The sequence below is a fragment of the Saccopteryx leptura genome, chromosome 3 (assembly GCF_036850995.1).
Source record: "Saccopteryx leptura isolate mSacLep1 chromosome 3, mSacLep1_pri_phased_curated, whole genome shotgun sequence".
Classification (NCBI taxonomy): Eukaryota; Metazoa; Chordata; class Mammalia; order Chiroptera; family Emballonuridae; genus Saccopteryx; species Saccopteryx leptura.
Window position 1 is genome coordinate 28,902,352 of NC_089505.1, and position 22,405 is coordinate 28,924,756.

General features: G+C 39.2%; 1 protein-coding gene and 2 pseudogenes across 1 annotated transcript in view; 2 read left to right on the top strand and 1 right to left on the bottom strand.

The window, feature by feature from the left end:
- Positions 1 to 22,405, top strand: part of AHI1 (Abelson helper integration site 1) — a 155,806-nt gene that overhangs the window by 99,015 nt on the left and 34,386 nt on the right. The window contains exon 20 of the mRNA XM_066373173.1: positions 18,893 to 19,055. Within this exon, the coding sequence (XP_066229270.1) occupies positions 18,893 to 19,055 (163 nt within the window). The remainder of the gene's footprint in view (positions 1 to 18,892; positions 19,056 to 22,405) is intronic.
- On the top strand, positions 5,219 to 12,680 carry LOC136397062 (rho-related GTP-binding protein RhoQ pseudogene; annotated as a pseudogene).
- LOC136397063 (H/ACA ribonucleoprotein complex subunit 3 pseudogene) lies at positions 15,042 to 15,236 on the bottom strand (annotated as a pseudogene).

Genomic DNA, 22,405 nt, shown 5'->3' on the forward strand with positions numbered 1-22,405 from the left:
ACTGGAGGACTATAACACAACAGTGGCATAATCTGAATGTATTTTCTAAATTATCAGAAAACACTAAGAATGTGCATAGGACAGTACAGTACCGAACACCAGGCAAAAGTAGAAATACAAAACATATAAAACATGCCCTGACTGGACAGCTTGGTTGGCTAGAGCATCGTGCTGAAGCACAGAGGTATCAGTTTGATCCCCCCACCCCTGACAGGGCACATACAGGAACAACAGATCAATGTTTCTGTCATCTCTATCTCTTCTCCTCTCTCTCTAAAATCAATAAAATAAACATTAAAAAATATATTTATATATATAATACCTGCTTCATGCCTTGGTCTCTTAGAAAAGTTAGCTGTAAACACTTAAATCCCAATACATGAAATGGATAAAAGTTCAGAACAATATGAAACCGATGGCTTGTCACCAGGGCAGCTTGTGCTGAAGGAAAGCGCTATGGGTTAGGTCTTGAGTGCTGTAGGAATTCCCAGGACTAGAGAGTTTGGGGAAGCTGTTTAGAGAAGGCTGTTTGGGAAGGTGCTACTGCCTAACAAGGAAGGATGGGATTTAAAAAGGAATAGGATATTCTAGACGAGAGTAACAGTGTGACCAAAAGATCCATAAAAGTAAAAATACACACACTTGACAGATGAATAGACAGTTTGAAGCAGAGTATTTAAGAACATGAGCTAAAAGATTAGAAAAGGTAAATTGGGCATGATTTATATAGATTGCTGGATGTTGGATAAAGAATTAAGACTTTAATAAAGAATTAAGGCTCGGTATAAGCAATAGTAAGGAATTTGAGCATGAGAATATGATCAAGGGGGTAATGTAATTATTATTTTATTTTTCAATTACAGTTTGCATTCAACACTATTTTGTATTAGTTAAAAATGAACAGGACAGTGGAGAGACATTCATAAACTCCCAAAATGCTCCTTCCGATAATTTAAGAGTTCATTTGGCACCATCGTCACCACACTTTATTGATTACATTCCCCGTATTTTGCCATACATTCCATACCAATTTTGTATCTACTAATAGTATTCCTTAATCACTTCACCTTTTTAACCCCACCACCCAGTAACCCTCCCCTCTGGCATCTATCAGCCTGCTCTCTGTATGAGTCTGTTTCTATTTTGTTGGCTCATTTTTTTATTTTGTTGTTGATATTCCGCATATAAGTGAAATCATATGGTACTTGTCCTTCTGTGTCTGCGTTATTTTACTTAGCATAATACCCTCTATGTCCATCCATTCTGTTGCAAATGTTAAGATACCATTCATTTTTATGGTCAAGTAATATTCCATTGTATATATGTACAAAAGGGTAATGAGAAGTATTTGCAGACTAGAACTGATTATAGGGCCTGACCTGTGGTGGCGCAGTCAGTGGCTAAAGCATCAACCTGGAACGCTGAGATCACCTGTTCGAAATCCTGGGCTTGCCTGGTCAAAGCACATGGAGTTGATGCTTCCTGCTCCTCTCTCCCTTCTCTTTCTCCTCTCTAAAATGAATTTTTTTATTATTTTTTTTATTTTTTATTTTTTGTATTTTTCTGAAGCTAGAAACGGGGAGAGACAGTCAGACAGACTCCCGCATGCGCCCGACCGGGATCCACCCAGCACGCCCACCAGGGGCTACGCTCTGCCCACCAGGGGGCGATGCTCTGCCCCTCCAGGGCGTCGCTCTGCCGCGACCAGAGCCACTCTAGCACCTGGGGCAGAGGCCAAGGAGCCATCCCCAGCGCCTGGGCCATCTTTGCTCCAATGGAGCCTTGGCTGCGGGAGGGGGAGAGAGAGACAGAGAGGTGGTGGAGAAGCAAATGGGCGCTTCTCCTGTGTGCCCTGGCCGGGAATCGAACCTGGGTCCCCCGCACGCCAGGCCGACACTCTACAGCTGAGCCAACCAGCCAGGGCCATCTAAAATGAATTTTTTTAAAAAAGAACTTATGATAAGGACTCAAAAGAAAAATGGTAAACAATGATTCCAAAACTGCAGACATAGGTTACTGAGAGAATGATGACTTCATTAACAGACTACATGTTTTTGAAAACAGAAATGAATGAAAGCTGATTTTTAGAGAACAACAGATTCAATTTTAGACATGTTAAATTTCAGATAACCAAAGGCCATGAACAAATAGAAATGTTCAACAAAAAAATGAGAATATAGGCTTGGATCTCAGAAAAGAGGATGAGTTTGAAGATCTAAATCTGTTATGCTTGACAGGGCCACAGCCGCAGAATTCAGAAGGGAGACCCAATAGTCAGAAGGGCTCAGGTTTCAGTGTGGGAAGTCATTTGCATTATCATGGGCAGGGAGCAAGCAGATTCTTCACGACAAGGGTATCCACAGCTTCCCGTCCAGGGCCCAGCTGCACAGTTCTCACAGAAGTATTATCGTGCCCACTTTATAAATGATGAAACCGAGGCACTGAAAAGTGAAGAGGCTTGCCTAGGATCACACAGTTAGTAAACAATCAGGAGGTTCTTTTCTTTTTTTAATTAACATGCTACCAAAGAGCCTCTGAGTTCTTGATATTTGCCTCACTACTTTTCCAAAGATTAGCTGCCAGTAGTGGGATACTGTTATAGAGCTATGAGACATTTCTAATTTCTACACATTTCCAGTCACTTGGTTTCAACATATGAAAAAGGTGAAATAGCAATAACTACACTAAAGAAAAAGCCCCTTTGCTTGTGGATACGTTCTTTCCTGGAAAACAAAACTGGTTCTACCTTAAAACGCTGTGTTTTCATGACTTACTCAGGTTTTGTATTTTACTACAAATGATTAAGATCTTAGCTGTACTGTTTTTCGAGACCATTGTAAGACATATCAGTTTCCTCTTCCATGAAAGCAGCTCTTAATATGTTTGAAAGTATCTGTATCACATCCACTTACTTCTCTTAATGTATGTTGATTCTGTTCCTTCTTGCTCACAGTCTTTGGAAAAGCAGTTACTGTTCTAACTGTGATATGAGAAACGTAGTGGTATTAACAGTTTCTGCAATCTGGATACTGTTCATATTAAACATAAACCTACCATAACTCCTTGATGTTTTAAAGATGCTATCAAGACTTATTTTCCCATTATTTATATATTTGTGCCTCAGTATCCTCATCTCTAGAATGGAGATAATAATTATACCTACTTTATTAGTGTTGTTCTGTTGTTTCAAGTACTGAGTACAGTGTGTTAACACTAACAGTAATCTCTCAGAAATTAGTGTTTAACACCAAGGGCAGTTGTTCATTTGTCCTTGTTGAATTTCAAATTTCAATCTTTTTTTTTCTTTTTTAGGATTTTTATCTATTGATTTTATAGAGAGGATAGAGAGGGGAGAGGAGCGAGAATTACCAACTGATAGTTGCTTCACTTTAGTTGTTCATTGGTTGCTTGTCGTATGTACCTTGACCAGGCAAACCCAGGGTTTGAACCAGCATCCTCAGCATTCCAGGTATATACTTTATCCACTGCGCCACCACAGGCCAGGCTCATCAATTTATTTTTGAGTCAGTATCTGGCCTGTAAAAATTCTTTTGAATTCTTTTCTTATTATTATTAGCTGTGATAATAGCTTTCTTCCAAACTCTGAAACACTGACAAAATTAATAATGCCCCTTATTCAGAACATCAGAAAAATATTAAATAGCAAGCAAAATAAAAATAGTGAAAATTTCCTGACATGGGCAATTTAAGTTTTTATTTATGTTATTTTTATTGGGGAATATAATTTAAAAGCAATTTTAAAGTGTTACATGGCAGTGTGCTTACCAAAGCATTTACTTGCATATTTTAAAAAATAAGGGTTGGTGATTACTTGAAATTTTCCTGCCAATCAGTATAAAATGTGATCCCTTTATGAGGAAGCATTGATACGGTCTATAGAAGAAGTAAAAACTTGAGTAGATAATGCCAGAAAATAATTTTTTAAAAAACAATTATTTAGAAAAGAAAAGTGTAACCTTCATTATCTTATGAAATACTCTCCATTTTGGGGAGAAGTGTAATCAAAACTTATTAAACTAGTGCTCTGGTTTTCCTGCCTTACATGAACATCTCCCAAATGCCACTATAGTACTAATGTTCTGTAGATTCTTTCTTCGCCCTGATAAACGTTGAGTTCACCTATTTCCTTCCTTCTGGGGTACTCTTCATCCCGCCACCAGCTCAGGGTCCCCAGAGATCAGTCTCTGCGCGGCAGTCAGCAACGCAGACACCTCTTGGCATTACCACATGATTGGATCACAGATTAGTATGATGCATCAAGGTTGAGATAAATTCCTAAAGGGAATGGAATGAAACTTCACAGTTTTCTTGTCACCGTAGCTCTCCTGGTAGTATCTTATGGCAACATGAGCAGGCTTCTCTGAGGGCGCCATTGGGATTCAGAGCTTACTTTGCCAAAACCAGAAATACATTTCTCTTTTCAGAAATTGAGGTGAAGTTAGTAGATCTGTATTTGGTTTGGAAAATATGGCTGTATTTATAGTTGTGGGTGTTTTACAGAAATATCTTACTACTACAAAACATCATTTCTTTATGATAACTCAAAGAACTTTAGGAATTGAATAGTAATTATTATACCTATCTTTTATTGGGCACTTACCTCTGTACCAGGCACTGTATAAAGTGCTTTATGTAGGTTATCTTCCTTGAATGTCATAATAATTCTAAAAGATAAAAGTATTATCGTCATTTCCCAGTAGGGAAACTGAAACACGAAAGGTCTTTAAGGTCTCCCAAATTATTATGCTAATTGAAACAACCCAGACAGAAAAAGGCAAATATCATATGATTTCACTTATACGTGGAATCCAATGAACAAAATAAACTAACAAAATAGAAACAGACTCATAGATACAGAGCAGACTGACAGCTGTCAGAGGGAATGGGGGTGGGGGACTAGGTGAAAAAGGTGAAGAACTTAATCAAGAAAAACATAGACACAAACAACAGTGCAGATTGCAGGAGGGAAAGGGGGTGGGGAAGGTGGAGGAGGGCAGAGGGGGCATAAGGTGATGGGAGACTTGACTTGGGGTGATGAACATATAATGTGATACATTATGGAATTGTGCACCTGAAATCCATATAATTTTATTAATCAATGTCATCCCTATAAATTCAATAAAAAAAATTTTTAAAGGGTCTCCTAGAAATATTTAAATTGAATGTGTTAATGCATTTTGGTATATGAGCCAACAAGATGGTCTCCCTAAAAGCAGAATTAGTTTGTGTGAATAAGCCATTAAATCTAATGCCACTCAGTGGAACAAAGCAGGTTCTGTGGAAATTGGGAGCAGTTCAGGTAATATTAACAGCAATTAATGCTTGTAAAAACAATTTATAGCTTTTAAAGCTCTGTTCCATATGTTCATTATGTCATCTGATCTTTGTGTCGTCAGTGTAACTTATAATGGGGTTAAGCAGGAGCCGCAACGCAGGGTATAGACAACTGAGCCGTACTGGGAGGGCTGACCAGAATGACGGGAAACAGGGTCCTAAAGGTCTGGGTTGGAGGAGGGACGTAGTCCAACACAGATTCCTCCCACGTAGTAAATCTACCATGGACATTATCTAAGAAAGCCAATTTCAAAAGTTTTTCTTGGAAAATATCCCGTCCACTTGCCTAGAAATTTAATTAGATACGATTTGAGGTTAAGTGGATAAAGTCTTGGTAGATTTCCTATGAGTAATGGTCCTTCACTTCTAATAGCTGTGGGACGAGTTACAGACCCAAGTAGCAGAGGGTAATCTGGATGTGAGAAGGGGATCTTGGGGTTTGGTGGGAAGAACGGGGCCCAGAAGCTGTGGTTTTTCTAGCACGCTGGCAGAGTCACCTGTGACCTTGAGAAAGGAAATTACAAACACCTGCTACACTTCAAACTCTGCTACCCACATGCCACAGACAGCTGTTTGAACAGGAGCAAAGGATGAGAAGGTGATTTTGAGTGCCACCCAAGAGCGAGGTGACTAGGCTTCCTGGCTTCTTCCCTGAAACCTACTTGTAAAGCTCGTTGTATACCCTTAAGTTTCGGCTGACACCAAAGTATGAATGACTCCTCAGTTGCTATTTCTCATTTTAATTATTTGTTCTTCTTTCCATTAGAAAAAGTCTTTATAATAAGCACTTAGGCGATTGACTATTTGGTAACCCAAAGAACCTAACAGTGAACACAGCTCAGTAAAGTTGCCGTGTTCGCAGGAACCTCACTGGGCTTTTCTCTTTTATTTTCTGTCAGTGGCGCAGCTAGCAGCATAGTTCTTACCAGCAAAACCTTGGTGATCAACGAAGCGTCTCCGTTCCTCTTATGTATTGCTTTCTCCATGTCTCATACTGTATTTCCACATCCACAGCCAGACTCAGCTCTCCTCTCTGACATGGAGAGGGATGGGCTGTGTATGTTTGCTTGTATTTGTTGCTTTTTTATCATAACCAGCTTCACCTTTCATAACCATGTGATGTTCTTTTTTTTGTTTTTTTGCACTTGATTTTAGCCAAAAGGCCAAGATGCAAAGATGTTCTTTTTTTAATAGTTTCATTTTGATATAATTCAAATAACATAAAATTTACCCTTTCAAAGTCTACACTTCATCAGGTTTTAATATATTCACAAGAGTTTTGCAACTGTTGTCACTCTAATTTTAAAACATTCAATACAACCCCAAAAAGAAAACCCATACTCATTAGTAGCCACCCCACTTCCATTGCTTTCTCTCCTTAACCCCTGGCAAATACTAAACTACCTCCTGACTCCATGGATTTGCCTATTCTGAATATTTTATATAAATACGGTCATATCATATATGACCTTTTGTGTCGGACCTTTTTCATTTAGCACAATGTTTTCAGTGTTCCTCCATGTCATAGCATGCATCAAAATTTTATTACTTTTTATGGCTAAATACGATTCTCTTATGTGGATATACCACATTTTATTTACCTTTAATCTGCTGGTGAGCATTTAAGCTGCTTCCATTTTTAGCTGGTATGAATAATGCTATATGAACATTCACATACACGTTTTTGTGTAGACATATTTTCAGTTCCTTTGGGTATATATTTAGTCATGAAATTGCTGTGTCACGTTGTCTGTATGTTAAACATTTTGAGGAACTGTCAAAATGTTCCCTAAAGTGGCTCTGACCCATTTTACAACCCAGCAGCCATGTATGAGGGTTTCAGTTTCTCCACAGCCTCATCCACACTTACTGTCCTGTTGTTATAACCATCCTAGTGGGTAGAATAGTGTCTTCTGTTTTGGATTTCCTCAGTTACTGATGATGTGAGCATCTTTTGAAGTTTTATTTGTCTCTTCTTTGGAGAATCAATTCTAATTCGTTGCCCATTTTCTAATTTAGCAAATCATATTTTACTATATAATTATATAAAATTAGACATAGTTTTAAAAATATGTTATATGTATATACTGGATTCAGACCTTATACTCAGTGTAGAAATAATTTTTTGTTTTTAGAAATGTAGTGTAAGTAAGCAGATCTATTAGGATAGTAATGATTTAATATATGAAAATTAGTCAATGTAATAGGCCATAAAAATAGCATTAAGGGCAAAAACCCACACAATAATCTGAATAGATACAGGAAAAGCATTTAACAAGATCCGCCATGCCTTGTATAGCCTTTATCAGGTTTAGGAATTTCCTTTGTATTCTTCCATGTTGAGTGTTTTATCTGGAAAGGATGTTGGCTTTTGGCATTTTTTCTTCCTTCTTTTTCTGTCTGTTCCTCAGACTAGATAATCTCAATTTGCTTACCTCAAAGTTCCACAGATTCTTTCCTCTGCCCATTCAAATCTATAGACGAGCCAATGACTCTGTTGAATATTGTACTTTTGAAATCCAGAATTTCTATTTTTTAAAATTATTTCTGTCTTTCTGTTGATATTTGCTATTTGCTGATATATCATTCTTGTACTTTCTCTTAGTTCTCTTCTTATGGTTTTCTTTATGTCTTTTAACATATTATATATAATTTTTTTTTTAAATCTTTGTCTAGTAAATCTAATACCTGGACTCTCTCAGGAACAGATTTTATTGACTTTTTTCATTTCTGTGTAGGATTATACTTCACTGTTACTTTTTTTATGTCTTATAAATTTTTTGTTTCTAATTGGACATTTGAGATACTATAATGTGGCAAACCTGGAAATCAGACTCTCTACCCTTCCCTTTTATGATTTGTCTTTTTTGTAATTATTATTCTTACTACTTATTTAGTTTGTAAATTTCTTTGAGTAATTCTGTATAAAGTTTGTATTTTTTGTGTTTTGCAACCACTGAGGTACCCACTTAGCTAAGTGGTCTTCTAATGACTGGACAGAGATTTCCTTAAAGGCCTGGCTCCAAGAAGTCCTGCAGCCTTTCCAGGGGGTTCTGTGTGTGCTTGGGACATGTTTGTAAAGTTTTGATATGCAGTTTTTATCACTCTGCCTTACATACCGTATTTCCCCATGTATAAAATGCACCTTTTTCCAAAATATTTGGGGCCTAAAAACTGGGTGCATCTTATACAGTGGTTGTAATTTTTTTTACTTGCATTTCCGCTTTTTTGCACTTGTTGTTGCACTCATTGTTGAAGACAGTGGCTTGTCATCAGACACAGATGAGGACAAGCTAATGGATGGGAGTTTTGACAGTGAGGAGTTATATGAATTTTATGATGAATAAAACTTGAGTTCAATAACTTTATGTAATACATTTTTTTTCCAATTTTGGGCCCCCAAATTAAGGTGCATCTTATACATGGGGAAATAAGGTGGATTTCACCTTCTTGCACAGACTATGAAGGTCAGCCAGAGGTGAAAGATTGGAGCCTTCTCTGGTCTTCCCTGGGCATATACACAGTCCTGCACATGCATGTGGCCTTCTAGAGTTCCAGGAATGTGTTGAGCTTTTCATAGTAACTTATAGGCATGTCATTTTCCTTTTAATTTTTTAGCCACCCCCTTATTTGTCCTAACTTACATCACCTAAGTTTAATTGATCATTTTTGACAAGTTCCCCAGAGATATGACTGTCCATACAGCAGGCTCTGAGTCACCTCAAATAAGTACAAGCCCTGAGAATGGAACTTTTCAGGGGCTGCCACATAGGTCACATAGTGTCACTTTCCTGGAGTTGGGGCTTTGGAGGCACTCTGAGCCAGTTTGGTCCTCTCTTGTGACTGCTAGCCTGCTTTAAAGTATGGAGTATAAACTTTAACTCCTAAAACTGAGTATCTGCACATTATGAACAATACATTATTTGCAAATATTGAATGTATTTTGTTTAAAAAAATAGTCTGTATCTAGTTTTTTTCCTAGTAATTTAAAATTTACTCATACCTCATGGTTTAGTAAGATAATTTAAAGAAATTTATAGGCCCTGGCCGTTTGGCTCAGTGGTAGATCATCGGCCCTGCGTTTGGATGTCCTGGATTCGATTCCTGGTCAGGGCATGCAAGAGAAGCACCAATCTTCTTCTCTATCCCTTCCCCTCTCGCTTCTCTCTCTCCCTCTCTCTCTCCTTCTCTCTTTCTTTTTCTTCCCCTCCTGCAGCCATGGCTCGATTGGAGTGAGTTGGCCCCACGCACTGAGGATGGCTCCATGGCCTCCGCCTGGGGCACGAGGAGGAGCTGGGTTGCTGAGCAACCAAGCAGTACCCCAGCCGGGCAGAGCATCGCCCCCTAGTGGGCTTGTTGGTTAGATCCCAGTCAGGGTGCATGTGGAAATCTGTCTTTCTGCCTCCCCTCTTCTCACTGAATAACAAAAAAAAAAAAAGAAATTTATATTTTAATATTCAATATCAATGTGCACCCTGTTACTATTTATTGCAGATTACAAGTGCAGAAAGAGAAGAGTGACTAGTACAGATATTAAAGGTATCTCTTTTTTAAAAGGGCCACCAGAGCAATAACAATGAAACATCCAATAAAATGGAAGCTCCCTGAGGGCAGAGATTTTCGTCTGTATTGTTCACTACTATCTTCCCAGCCTGTTGGAGTAGCTGATAGACTCAGCTAATTTTAAGTACCTAATAATTATTGCTGGATAAACAGATTTAATCTTTCAGTTTTGCTTGTTTTTCTATTTTAAAATTTTGCTAATCTCTTAGAAATTGTAGGGAAACCTAAGAAATGATTACTATGACTCCTAGTTGCAGTTTGAGCATGACCTTGTTGAAAAAATGACAAAGTAGATGTTAAAATACTCAAATCTGGAGCAGGCCAGGTCAGCATTTTGTGAGACAAGAGGGCAACTTAAGATGTGTAAAACTAATAAGAAAGGAGGAGTGGGTTTACTTTTAAGTCTCGCCAGAAACAATTTGTTACAAGATTTGGCTTAATATTTTAAATTGTTTCCTACCCACTCAGTTGCATCACTTGATACGTGCAAAGAATAGTGTACATGTTCTACAGAATAGTACTACAGAAGGAAAGTACTGACTAAACGCTAGGTATGTCAGCATCTCCTGGGAGGCTGCTGGGCCCCATCCCCAGACTCCATGACTTCACTTGGTCTGGAATGGGACCCAAGATTTGCATTTCTAACAAGTTTCCATGTAATGGGCCACTTGTGGTCTGGAGACCTCACTTGGAGAACTCTAATGTAAACCAATGATTCACAATTCTCTGTTTACTATCTATCCCTCCCAAGAAAGAAAATTAAAGTACACTCCCATTTTCCTTTGCTAACAACAAGGTATGTATTCTAGTCTATAAAGTTCTATGTCATCCACTTGATTTTTTTAGGAAATAACCAATAAAAAGATGCATGTTAAAGCCTTTTTTAGTGAAGCACTAATAACTATAACAACGTATGTCAATTGTGACTTCTGTAAGAAAAGGTTTAATTGATATTAATCACCAAATAAAATTAGTGGCTTATTTTTAAACTCCAAAGGTCAGGTCGTTTCTATTTTCTGAAAAGAAAGCAGTATTTCCAAATGGTAAGTTCAGAAGAAATGCTTTATCGTTCTTGTTTTATTAATACAAGGTTTTCTGGTGCAGTGTTGCAGCAATGAAACTAGCTCTTCTAATTCATGTATGATTATAAATAATACAGCCACACTACTATCCACCAGCTTAAATTTACTTAAAAATTTATGAATGCTAATGGTATAGAGATGTTCACCTGAAACCTGTGTACTCTTATTCATCAATGTCACCCTATTTGAAATTTAATTTCAAAAATTTTTTAAAATTATGAATGCTAGTTTTGGGGGGTTTTTTGGAATAGTTATTTGAGAACCTAGTATGATGGAATTTTAAAGCTGGAAAGTATACCAAATTTCATCTGGTTCAGTCCCCTTAGTTTACAGATGTTCCGTCTGAATGGTCTATAATATATGTATACTTTAGTATTGGAGGCCCAGACAGAGCTGAAAACTCAGTCTTGATTCCTAGTTTGGGATTCCTTCCATTACCCTCGGCATTTACTTTACCAAGAGGTATTTGGAATCAAATATGCTCAAATATTTGTTTGGTGAAGTGTTTAAGGTTCACATATACTAGCATTATATATAGCAGGCTAGGAACAGATAGTTTGTCTGGTGCAGAGACAATAAACTTTGTGCAATTATTTACTTTCTTTATCTCTGTTTTCTTAATCTATTATTATCTAGATAAGATCAGTTAAAAATAACAGGACCTTGGTTTCTTTCTTATAAATATCTTAGAGTCGTCTTACATAGTATTTGTGGAAATAATCATAAGAGACTGTATCACGTGATGCTAGAAACAGGGCTGTATGTTTCTTTATTCCTCTGGTGAAATAAAATGTAGTCCCAATGTCACTAATAGTAAAGGAGTCATCTGAATACATAGTAATGTATTTCTATAAAATTCAGGACTTATTTTTAAATTAGGTTTTTTACTAACTTTGCTCTATTTTTCTATTTTAATAGTAAAGACCAAATAGTCTTCCATTGACATTATTGAGAAATAAGACTTTCTTAAACCTTATTTTATTTCACTTGTTAAATAGTTACTGGAGGCAATGGCTAGTATCCGCTGGAGCCAGGACCGTGCCTGGAGGCTGTCCAGTAGCAGCACGGCTCACTGCCGTGCACACTCATCCTCCCGTGCGTGGTGGTTGGTGACAGGACTGTGGGCAGGATGTGCTACTCAAGAGCTATGCCAGCGACGCCTTCCCAGAGAGCTAAGTGTCCGCCATCCCCCACCACTGCACAGTCAGCATCACCATTAGTAGGCAGGCGGTACCTCCTAGGACTCAGTGACACGGCCGGACAGGGAAGTTATGATCACACAGGAAGACTATGATTGTCTGAGACCTTTATCTAATCCAGTGACTGATGTCTTCCTTATATGCTTCTCTGTGGTCAGGGTAGCCTCATTTCACAATGTACAAGGAATGGGTACCAGAACTTAAGGAGTATGCGCCAAATGTAACTTTTTTATTAACAGCAACTCAGCTTGGTCTCTGAGGTGACCCCCAAACGTTAGCAAGACCAAATGTCATGAAAGAAAAACCTATATGTGTGGAACAAGAATAGAAAACAGCAAGAGATATCAGAGTATGTTGCTCTGTGCAGTGTTTGGCGCTATTTGGTTAGGCTATCGTAGCCATTTTAACTTCCACAAAACACACAGGGATAAATAAAAAAAGAATAAGATCAAGGCGTATAAACTGTTGTTTGATTATGTGAGAAATATCCTCAGTGACCAAGGAAATGGTCCATTTCTCTGAGCAAGCATATGAAATGCTACAATTATACCCAGACCTCTTATAAATAATGAAGCAGTTTAAAAATGAAAGAAGTGGGGGAGAAATCCTGTCCTCAGAATTCTATAAAATTCATTAAGTGTGTTTCCAAAATGTCTAAGAAGCAGCAAACAAAATCTGAAGCTGCAATCTGTTATGAATACTTCATTTCAACTAGAAGGTGCACAATCCGGCCAGGGTTTCATAGTTTGAAAAACTTCTATCACATCATATTGAAATTCTATAACAAACATTGCTGTAAAATGAAACTGCCTGGCTTGACCATACACATTTCTGCATATTCGTTATTTAATTAATACAAAGAAATGTCTTCTCCCTTCGCTCCAATTAATTTTTGTATGTAAGTAGCTTTCTGTTCCAGTATATCCAGAGTGGGAAAGTAACAAGGCCATCAGGTAGCCAGTGTTGCTACATGCAGACAGAAATGAGCCATACTTGAGGAGTGTCTGAGATGAAAAAAAATGTTTTATTATTACTTGAGGACAAGTTAAGTGTAACTTAACTATTTCTATATTGAACCTTAATGTGCTTTCGTAAAGGATGCCAAAGTGTAATAAGGTTATAATTGCATTTGTCATAAACACAAACAATGTACATTTTACTTAGTTAATGTTCATTAAACTGTAACATGGCTCCTGGCATATAACAATTACTAAGATGTTACTTTTTATTTCATCTTATACTAATTGGCGATTCTGCCAATAACTGTTAAGAGGTACCCTAACAAGCCTTTGGCTGAGTGCTGATCAGCATGTGTGTGAGATAAATAAAACTACCCAAGGAAAGAACCACTCAAAAGTAGTAGGCTGCACAAGATGGAAATAATTCATATTTCAGACAGCCAGAATGGTAAAACCTGCTAATATATAAGGCATCAGCTAGAATTATCAGGAGGATAATTTACACCCTGGATTGGGGTTTATTGAGTCTTAGAAGAAAGTTTTTCTGAATCTGCTGTAAAACTTAAAAGCAAACCTGGAAAGGGTCCAAGTGATCTCTAGTAACTACATGCTAAAAAAGGTCCAACACTCTTTAAAGGAATACAAGAAAATCCAGCAGTCAACAAAGTAAAATTCACACAGCTTAGTTTTCGAGGGCTGTTGAAACAAATACCAGCAACTCGGTGTGGCTTAACACAAAAACTCATTCTCTCACTGTTCTGGAGACCCGAGTCTGAAATTAAGTGAAGGAGGAGAAAGGTGAGGGCAAATGGTATGACCAGATGCCACGCTGGCTGCAGGCTGGCACACAGAAGCCCCAGCCACTGTGGGCCCATCCGGAACGGTGCTGGAGGTGAAGGTGCTCAGACGTGAGCTTAGCTTGCTGAATGACTCGGGGTTTTGTTGAATATTGATTTTTGGATTGTATTTTGGATAAAGTTGAAAGGAACATCTGCTGAACAATCCTGATTAATATTTTTTCAGTACTATAGTTTCAAGAACCATTGAGAATTCCTCAGAGATAACTATAATGAACACAAATTTCTCAGATAATATGATACAAGGAGGAATTCACTTAAATGTCTTATCACAGCTTGGCAGACGGCTTAAACCATGAAATAGTATCTGGCAAGCACTGCTATGGAGACTAAAAAATGTATGTAAAAAATAAAATGGCATTTCCACCACAATTATACCCAAGCAACCCGGCAAGCTTTGAGAAAGAGAAAGAACTCAGTTTCAAATATGTGAAGAGTGGACAAAATTTGACCAAGTGGATTTTGTGGAGTGCTGCATTTCCTAGACTTGTCATTACCAACATGGGCACATAAACCCATGTTTTTAAACTTCTACTGCAGAAAGATTTCTGGAACATACTGCCAAGGATACAGCATCTACTTACAGTGCAGACACAAAGATACCATACCCACAGTGCCGACCACTGTCTGGAAGAGATGGTATATTACAGGGGATGCTCATCAAGAGAATGGTCAAGACAGACTTTCTATGACAAGACCTAGCAGAATAAGAAGAAAATAGAAATAATATTAATTCAAAACAAACCTCTTGATGGGATTGTGTCTCTCAACTTTTTTTTTTCTTTCATATAATTTCAGTAACCTGGGAATGGGTCAAAAATATGAAAAGAATATGCAAACTAGTTTTCTTTAAGGGAGATGCTGCCATGATTGTCTCACACAACGCAATCAAAGGTCATGATGACACTGGATGCCAAAGCGCAAGGCTGGTAAGAAGGTGTCAAGACTCACAGAAAGAAGAGCTTGGTCTTGAAAAGTCTCAGAGGGATAGCAGGTGGCAGGAGAAAATAAAATTTAAGGGGACCCTCAAGGGAAAGGGCATGGTTGCTGGGTCATCAGCACCTCGAAGCATTTCTGGATGGTGATTCCGTGTTGAGAGTATTTGTTGTCTAGGGAGAACCAAGCGGGATGGGTGGAGCAGGTCTGTCGTCCTGTGGGTCAAACGTCCTCAGAGCCTAGACCCCTGTCTCCTTGTTCTTTGAGGTAATGCTAGAAAAACATGATCATGCTGAAGCCAAAAGTTCCTATTCCATCTGCTGTCTCCCTGTTCTTTGAGGTAATGCTAGAAAAACATGATCACGCTGAAGCCAAAAGTTCCTGTTCCATCTGCTGTCTCCCACCTTTTTTTACGGCCCTTTGGTTTAATCTGAAACAGGGAGATAGATCACAAAATCAAACTGGAGATGTGGGAGACAGTTTATGCAGAATCCATCCACTGCCATATTAAAACAAGCAAAGAAGTTATTGTATCATATATACCGAGATGCTCAGAAGAGAGCAGGTGGTCTTCAGATGAGAAGATAAGAGCATATGGGATAAACACACAGTGGAATGCAAGCAGACTCTCATGAGCCACATGGCTCTTGTCAGTATCATGAGAGAATGGTCATAACTCCACTGCCAGAATGTGGACTGTCCACATGTGAAACACACTGATTCCTTATTGCACAGCAATTTTGCACTTAAGTGGCAGGAGTGGCATTATGGTGACACACTCCCAAGACTGTTCCTTTGCTTTAGGGGATGTAGCCTCCCCAGTCATCACCTTCCTGGTTGTTGGTTGTGGAGTTTTGTGACAAGGACATTGTTTCTACATCAGGAGGTAGCATTGTAATAGTGAACAACACAGGAATATAAGCTGGTAAGGACATAAAACGATATAAGTGTGGCATCAGCCATTTTGCAGTACCAACATGGGCCAGTAATGAGTGATCCACCTGACACAATCAGGTCGTGGCACTGTTAGTGTGCCGGGACCGCCAGAACAGAATGCAGTCGAATAGAAGACTTAAACATCAGACATGTATTGGACCACAGTTGTAGAGATTGAAAGGTTGGTTTCCTCTGAGCCCCCTGTCCTAGGCTTGCTGATTTCCTTCTCACTGTGTTCTAACGTGACTTGATTCTCTGTACACGTGTGGTCCTGGTATCTTTTCCTCTCTTTGTAGTGACCCTAGTCCTACTGGATTAGGGCTCCACTCATATGACCTCCTTTAATCATAATTACCTCCTTAAAGGTCCTGTCTTCAAATACAGTCACCTTGGTGGTTAGGGCTTCAATTTATGAATTTTGGTGGGGACCCACGCAGTTCGGTTCTTGATAAGGACCCGGACTAGGAGACATGTTTCCAAGGACCAAAGGGCCGTGTGAAGTGGGTGTGCTGTATTGTGAAACCAGGATAATCAGTGGGTATGTTAATGGGAAAATTGAAATGTAGACTCTTATAGGTCTTTTGGATCCTGCATCTCTAAAGGGACTCTTTTCTTCAACAGAGCCTAGTGGAAAAATTATGGTAGAAATATGGTAGTTTTCTGACTTCGATTTGATGAATTCCAGATTGTCAGAAGCCCACAGAGTGTATAAGCCAGATATGGGGCTTCCCAAGTGATTCCAGTGCCTAAGCTGAGTCTCCCCTGCTCCCCTTCGCAGCATCCACCTCTGGCTCCAGCTAAATTAGCACACCCTGACCTCATACTCACTAAGATTTTCAGCCTCGGGCTGCCTCAGTTCCAGTGCCCGGCTGAGGAACGAAGGGCGCAGCCCGTTTTCTGGCACTGGGTTTCATCGTGAAAGGAACACAGTGGGCCTGCAGGAGACCCAGGACAGCTAATCTCACCCCAGCTGACTGCTGAAGTTCTGTCCAAAAATGTCTTATCTTTCATGAGCGATTAGGATTTCCTGTTCCTCCTTTTTTTCCTCTTCTGCTTCTTCTCCATGTTTGATTCTAGATATTCTAGATAAACACAGCCTCTAAATGTATTTAGTTTTGAAGGAAAAAAACAACTCAGTTTAAGTCCTGATCCTACAACTCAGTGGTTTACTTGACTTTAGGCAAGTCATTAATTTCTCTGTCCATCAATTTCTCATTTATAAAGTTGAAATAGGAATGTCTGTCCTCACGGATTGTCATAAAGATTGAGAGAGATAACTTGCGTAAGCAGCTAGCATGGTATGTAGGACATGGCGGGCACTCAAATCATTTTCTTTGGCTTTCCTCTCCTGCGATAGAGCCATTAAAAGGATAAAGGAGAAGATATCTAGAGAAGGAAGAGTAAAGGGAAAAGTTTCGAGTTCCACTTTTACCTAAGTGATCAGGCATCAATATACTAAAAGTTATAAAAGATTTGTAACCTTTGAACAATCTCCTGCATAGCATGTTGGAAATGAGAGACCGTGCTAAGCATTACAAGAGGAAGTGCATTTGCACCATTTGAACTAAAGTATCATGACTGCCCTTATATCATACAGTGACGCCAGTCAACTCCAAATTTATTCATTAAAATCTCCTGGTTAATGAGTTAGTTAATACTGTATTGGACATTAATTAGAAGTTACCACAGAGAGTCTTGTGAACTGTTATAGAATTCTCTGCTTAAAACTTTTCTGTCTTCCTGTTGCCCCCAGTATGAGGGTCTGAACTCTTTCAACACGTGTGAGCTGGCCGCTTCTTGCTTCAGGCGCCTCCGCTTCCCTGCCCTTCTCTCTGGGCTCCTACCTCTAATCCCGGGCTCCCACCATCTGGACCGCCACACACGCTGTGCAGTCAGTCGGCCTGAGAGACACACTTTCCCTCTCTCTACCTAATTCCTGATTGCTCTTTATTCTGCTGCAAAGCCTAAATGAAGTTCCTCTTCCAGAAATTCCTCAATTTATCATTGCATTATTAGCCCCTAGCATAGTATCAGGCACATTAGGAATTCAAAAAATACTTGTTAAGTGAATGAGTACTCAGTATTCACCCTAAATGCAAAAGGGTTATAATGACAGGTTTTTTAAAATACATATATAATTATATAACCTGTAAATTTTCAAATCCCATTTAAATAGAAAGAAGTAGTAGTTTATTCTTTAGCATTTATATTATGTGCCGCTTTGTATAGGTATCACGTCTAAAATGCGTCAATGTCTGCCTCCTTATAATTGCTATAAGGGATTGGTAATTGCCTGCGTGATTATTCATTTTGACTTGGGTTTTTCAAAAGAAAAGAAAATCAAATATAGTGACTATTATAACATCACAGAGAAGAGGATTCTCATAGAAAGGCTTTTCCTCCTAAATTTCTGTCTAGAAAAATAAGCTTATCAGAGTATTATAAAAGGTAGTCGGAAGATTTAGATTGTTGATATAAAATATGATAATACATGTGTCTATAGAGAAATATATCTCAAAAAGAGTCTTAACAGCATACTGAATGGTCACTATGAGGTTATGTAATTGGTTTATTCTCTTGAATTTTTTCTTTTTGTAAACTTGTTGACGTTCTGAAGAATTTTTTTTTCCAGATGCATCTGCTTAGCACAGAGAATGGGAACTAAAGGTAGTATAAAACAATTCTAAGAAAGTGAATGGTGTGTGATCTTTTTTTTTATTTGCTTCACAAGTAATTTACTCTAAAAAAGTTAACATCTGCTATTTTGAAACTAATCTTGGTGTATTGAATGCTCTTAACCATTTCTCAATCCCACAGCCTTTTATCTTGCTTCTCCTGCTGTGTTCCCACCACCCGAGATCCCATTAGCAAACCTTGAGACCGCCTCAGACTTACCAAAGTACTGCTTTGGTTTCAGCTGCTCTTCTGCAAGAGGAAGTGAGTGTTGGGGGTTTTCTCTGTGGTACAGTTGTGATAAAGCTGTGGTGGTCTTATCTCTCTCTTAGGTAGTGGCTCTTTATGACTACACAGCGAATCGATCAGATGAAGTAAGCATCCATCGCGGAGACATTATCCGAGTGTTTTTCAAAGATAATGAAGACTGGTGGTATGGCAGCATAGGAAAGGGAGAGGAAGGTTATTTTCCAGCTAATCATGTGTCTGTTCAAAGTAAGTGTTATGCTCCCTTCCTGGTTTATAATATGGTAAAATTGATAGTGCAAGATTTTATCATGTTCTACCCTTTAATTTACTGTCTTTGTAACTTTTGCATCTGTTTACCAGCGGGTACTGCTTTTCATTTTCATGATGCAAAAAAATAAAAGGGGGGGCACCAGTACACTAAGAAAGTTATTACATTCTGCAATGTTTGTTTCATGGACTTGTCATCCCAGGGGACCTGCCCAGCTACCTACAACCTTCTTCACCCCTTTCCCCGGCCACCTGCACACACACTTATGTCAGCCCTTCTCTTGCCACAGTGACCCCTCTGTCGACGGGACTTGAAGGACCTCTAGTTCCCCAACTCCCATTCTTCTCCTCTGCCCAACGGCTTCCTATTGCCTACCTACAGTAGGTTGTTTTGTTCTCAAAGAAATGAAGCCCTCATTGTGAAAGGAGAAAGAAAGGAGCTGCAGAACGAAGTTTAAATACAGTTTCTGAAAGTGGTCGGTTTCCTGCTGGCTGTAGATTTTACCCTGAGAGGCGAGGAGAGAACACAGAATGGATAATGAAGACGACGTAGGAAGCGGAGAGACAGAGTAATGCTTCTTCAGAGACGTGCTTCCTCTCAGCACTGCACTTGAGAGTGTGGGGGAAAACACCATTCTCAGGGGTCAGGAAAACTGATTTCTTTTTTTTTTCTTTTTTCTTTTTTCTTTTTTCTGAAGCTGGAAACAGGGAGAGACAGTCAGACAGACTCCCGCATGCGCCCGACCGGGATCCACCCGGCACGCCCACCATGGGGCGATGCTCTGCCCACCAGGGGGCGATGCTCTGCCCATCCTGGGCGTTGCCGTGTTGCAACCAGAGCCACTCTAGCGCCTGAGGCAGAAGCCACAGAGCCATCCCCAGCGCCCGGGCCATCTTTGCTCCAATGGAGCCTTGGCTGCGGGAGGGGAAGAGAGAGACAGAGAGGAAAGTGCAGCGGAGGGGTGGAGAAGCAAATGGGCGCTTCTCCTGTGTGCCCTGGCCGGGAATCGAACCCGGGTCCTCCGCACGCTAGGCCGATGCTCTACCGCTGAGCCAACCGGCCAGGGCCTGATTTCTAATCCTAGCTCCTCCACAACTATTACTGATATGCCTCAGTTTCCTCCTGTACAATGAGCATGTTAAGCTCTGTCGTTTCTAAGTGTTCTTGCAGACATGCTAAAATCATATAGTTCTGATTTAAAATCTAATATAAACAGCCATGAGAACACTGTTTGACATACTTATTGTTAAACCTTTTATTTCTGGAAAGAAGTAATTATTATAAATAATAGTTGCTTTTTAGGCTAGTCTGTGAAACCCCACTTAACCCAAGTAATGGCAGAACAAAAGAACTATTCCTTCCTAGCCTAAGTTCTAAATTTTGAGTGCAAAGGAAATGGCAGAGAAAGAATTCCTTCCATGAGTACTGGGGTGTTGGCAGAGGCCCAGATGAAATCTCTTCTCTCTGGTACCCTCTCCACCACCTTGTCTGCACCTGGTGCTTCCCAGGGCTCCCCTGCCCAGTCTCTCGAGGGCCCCCAGCCTCGCTGCAACTCCATCCTCAGCTTATCTGCCACTTTCAAACTCCTCCCCTCAGAAGTTCCAAGTGTCTCAAAAGTTACCCACTTCTGTCTCACACAACAAAATTCTGAAGTTCCTCTGTGCCACTGTTTTCATTCTTTTTCTCTAGTAGTAAATGACTGATAGTTCTTAAATTCTATCAGGCATCTATTTTTATGTTTAAAAGAAGATGCCTAATAGAGAAAACATAAGGCAATGTGGAAGGAAGAAAATTTAGGATAGGTTAATACCCCGTCACCTCCCAAAAGATCTTCGCTTCTAACTTCCAGATTGTCTCGAATATCCGAGTTTCTTCCCTCTGCTCCCCAATGATGGCTTTCCCTCAGGGTCAACAGCTGCAATTCCGCTCCTGTTTTTAAACCAAGAGCTGCCTGCGCAATCACAGTCACTTTGGAGTAGGTTTGTCATTTTAAGTAGATATTACAATTCATTGTTAATCCAGATGCAAATGAAAACATGATACTTTTTTTTAACCTGATAATATAAAAAGATTGTGTATTACCAGGCAGGCAAATGAAAACTTTAGTTGGTTCCAAATCTTGAGAGGCTATAGATATTTGATCTACAGTGAGTTAAAAGTCCAATAAAACTTTTCTTCCATAATAACCAAAGTGAACCTTCTGACTGTAGTGAAGCAGACTGGAATGATGGTTGGTGGCTACGTACAGAAATGGGTGGTCTCCGATAGTGACTACGCTTCAACTGCCTCACTTCCTTATTGTACCCAGAATAACTGGTGTTCTCTTTTGGCTTCAGTTATTGCTTATTGGAAAAGCCTTATAAAGGCCAGAAGAAACAGAAAAAATCCTCAGATAACTTGAGAATATGGTGATCGAATTCTCACTTCATTGGGGAATTTTTTTTTCTTTTTTCCCTTTTATCCTACCTTTTATCTGAATTTAACAAAATCTTGCCTGCTTAGTTTTAACATTAGAGAAAAAGTAACTGTCAGCACCACATTTCACTCAAAAACTAGTAGGAAATATTATCCTTTATCTTTATCCAGAGCCATGTATGATCTAAGGAAGATCAGAGCAAATGATCTAAGGAAGTATATATCTACCTGAGTAGAGTGTGTACCAACTGTTCAGCTGAAAGCCATGTCCTCCAGAACAACACAATAGAAGACACTGGTGCCCTGTTACTCTAAAGAATTTATTCCTTTTGTATCTTAAGCCACTGAGAGGAAAAACGTGCTCAGCTTCCCTTAATCACATCTAACATTCTTATAATAAGAGCTAAGGAAAGTCAATAATAAAATCAACCCATTCACAAAGTCAAGTTATTCATCTTATAGAGTTTTGATTAGGTGGATTTTGACAATTTCTCTCAATTTAGAGTTGCCCAAGTCATTTAACCAAAATTTATATTCTTTCTAGCCTTTAAAATTTTGACTTCTGAGATTCAGCACTGTGTAGACTAAATAAATTATGTAGATTATAATTTTACAATATAAAAATTTTAGATTCAACACTGTGAATAGATTCAGATTGTGCAGCATCCTTTCCCTGTGGTTATTTTTCTCACACCATCTTCCAAAATTACCCTCTCGTCACACCGCTGCCTGGCAGAATCCCACCCGTTCTTCACAGTCTTACACACTATTTCTTACATTAAGCATTTGCCATTCTCACATCAGAGTGTGTCTTTGTTATTCTTTTTCTTTTGAATAATGTCTCATTTTATTTTATATTACAGTTTCTTATGAACATCTGTCTCTGACTAGATTTTCAGCTCCGTGAGAGCAA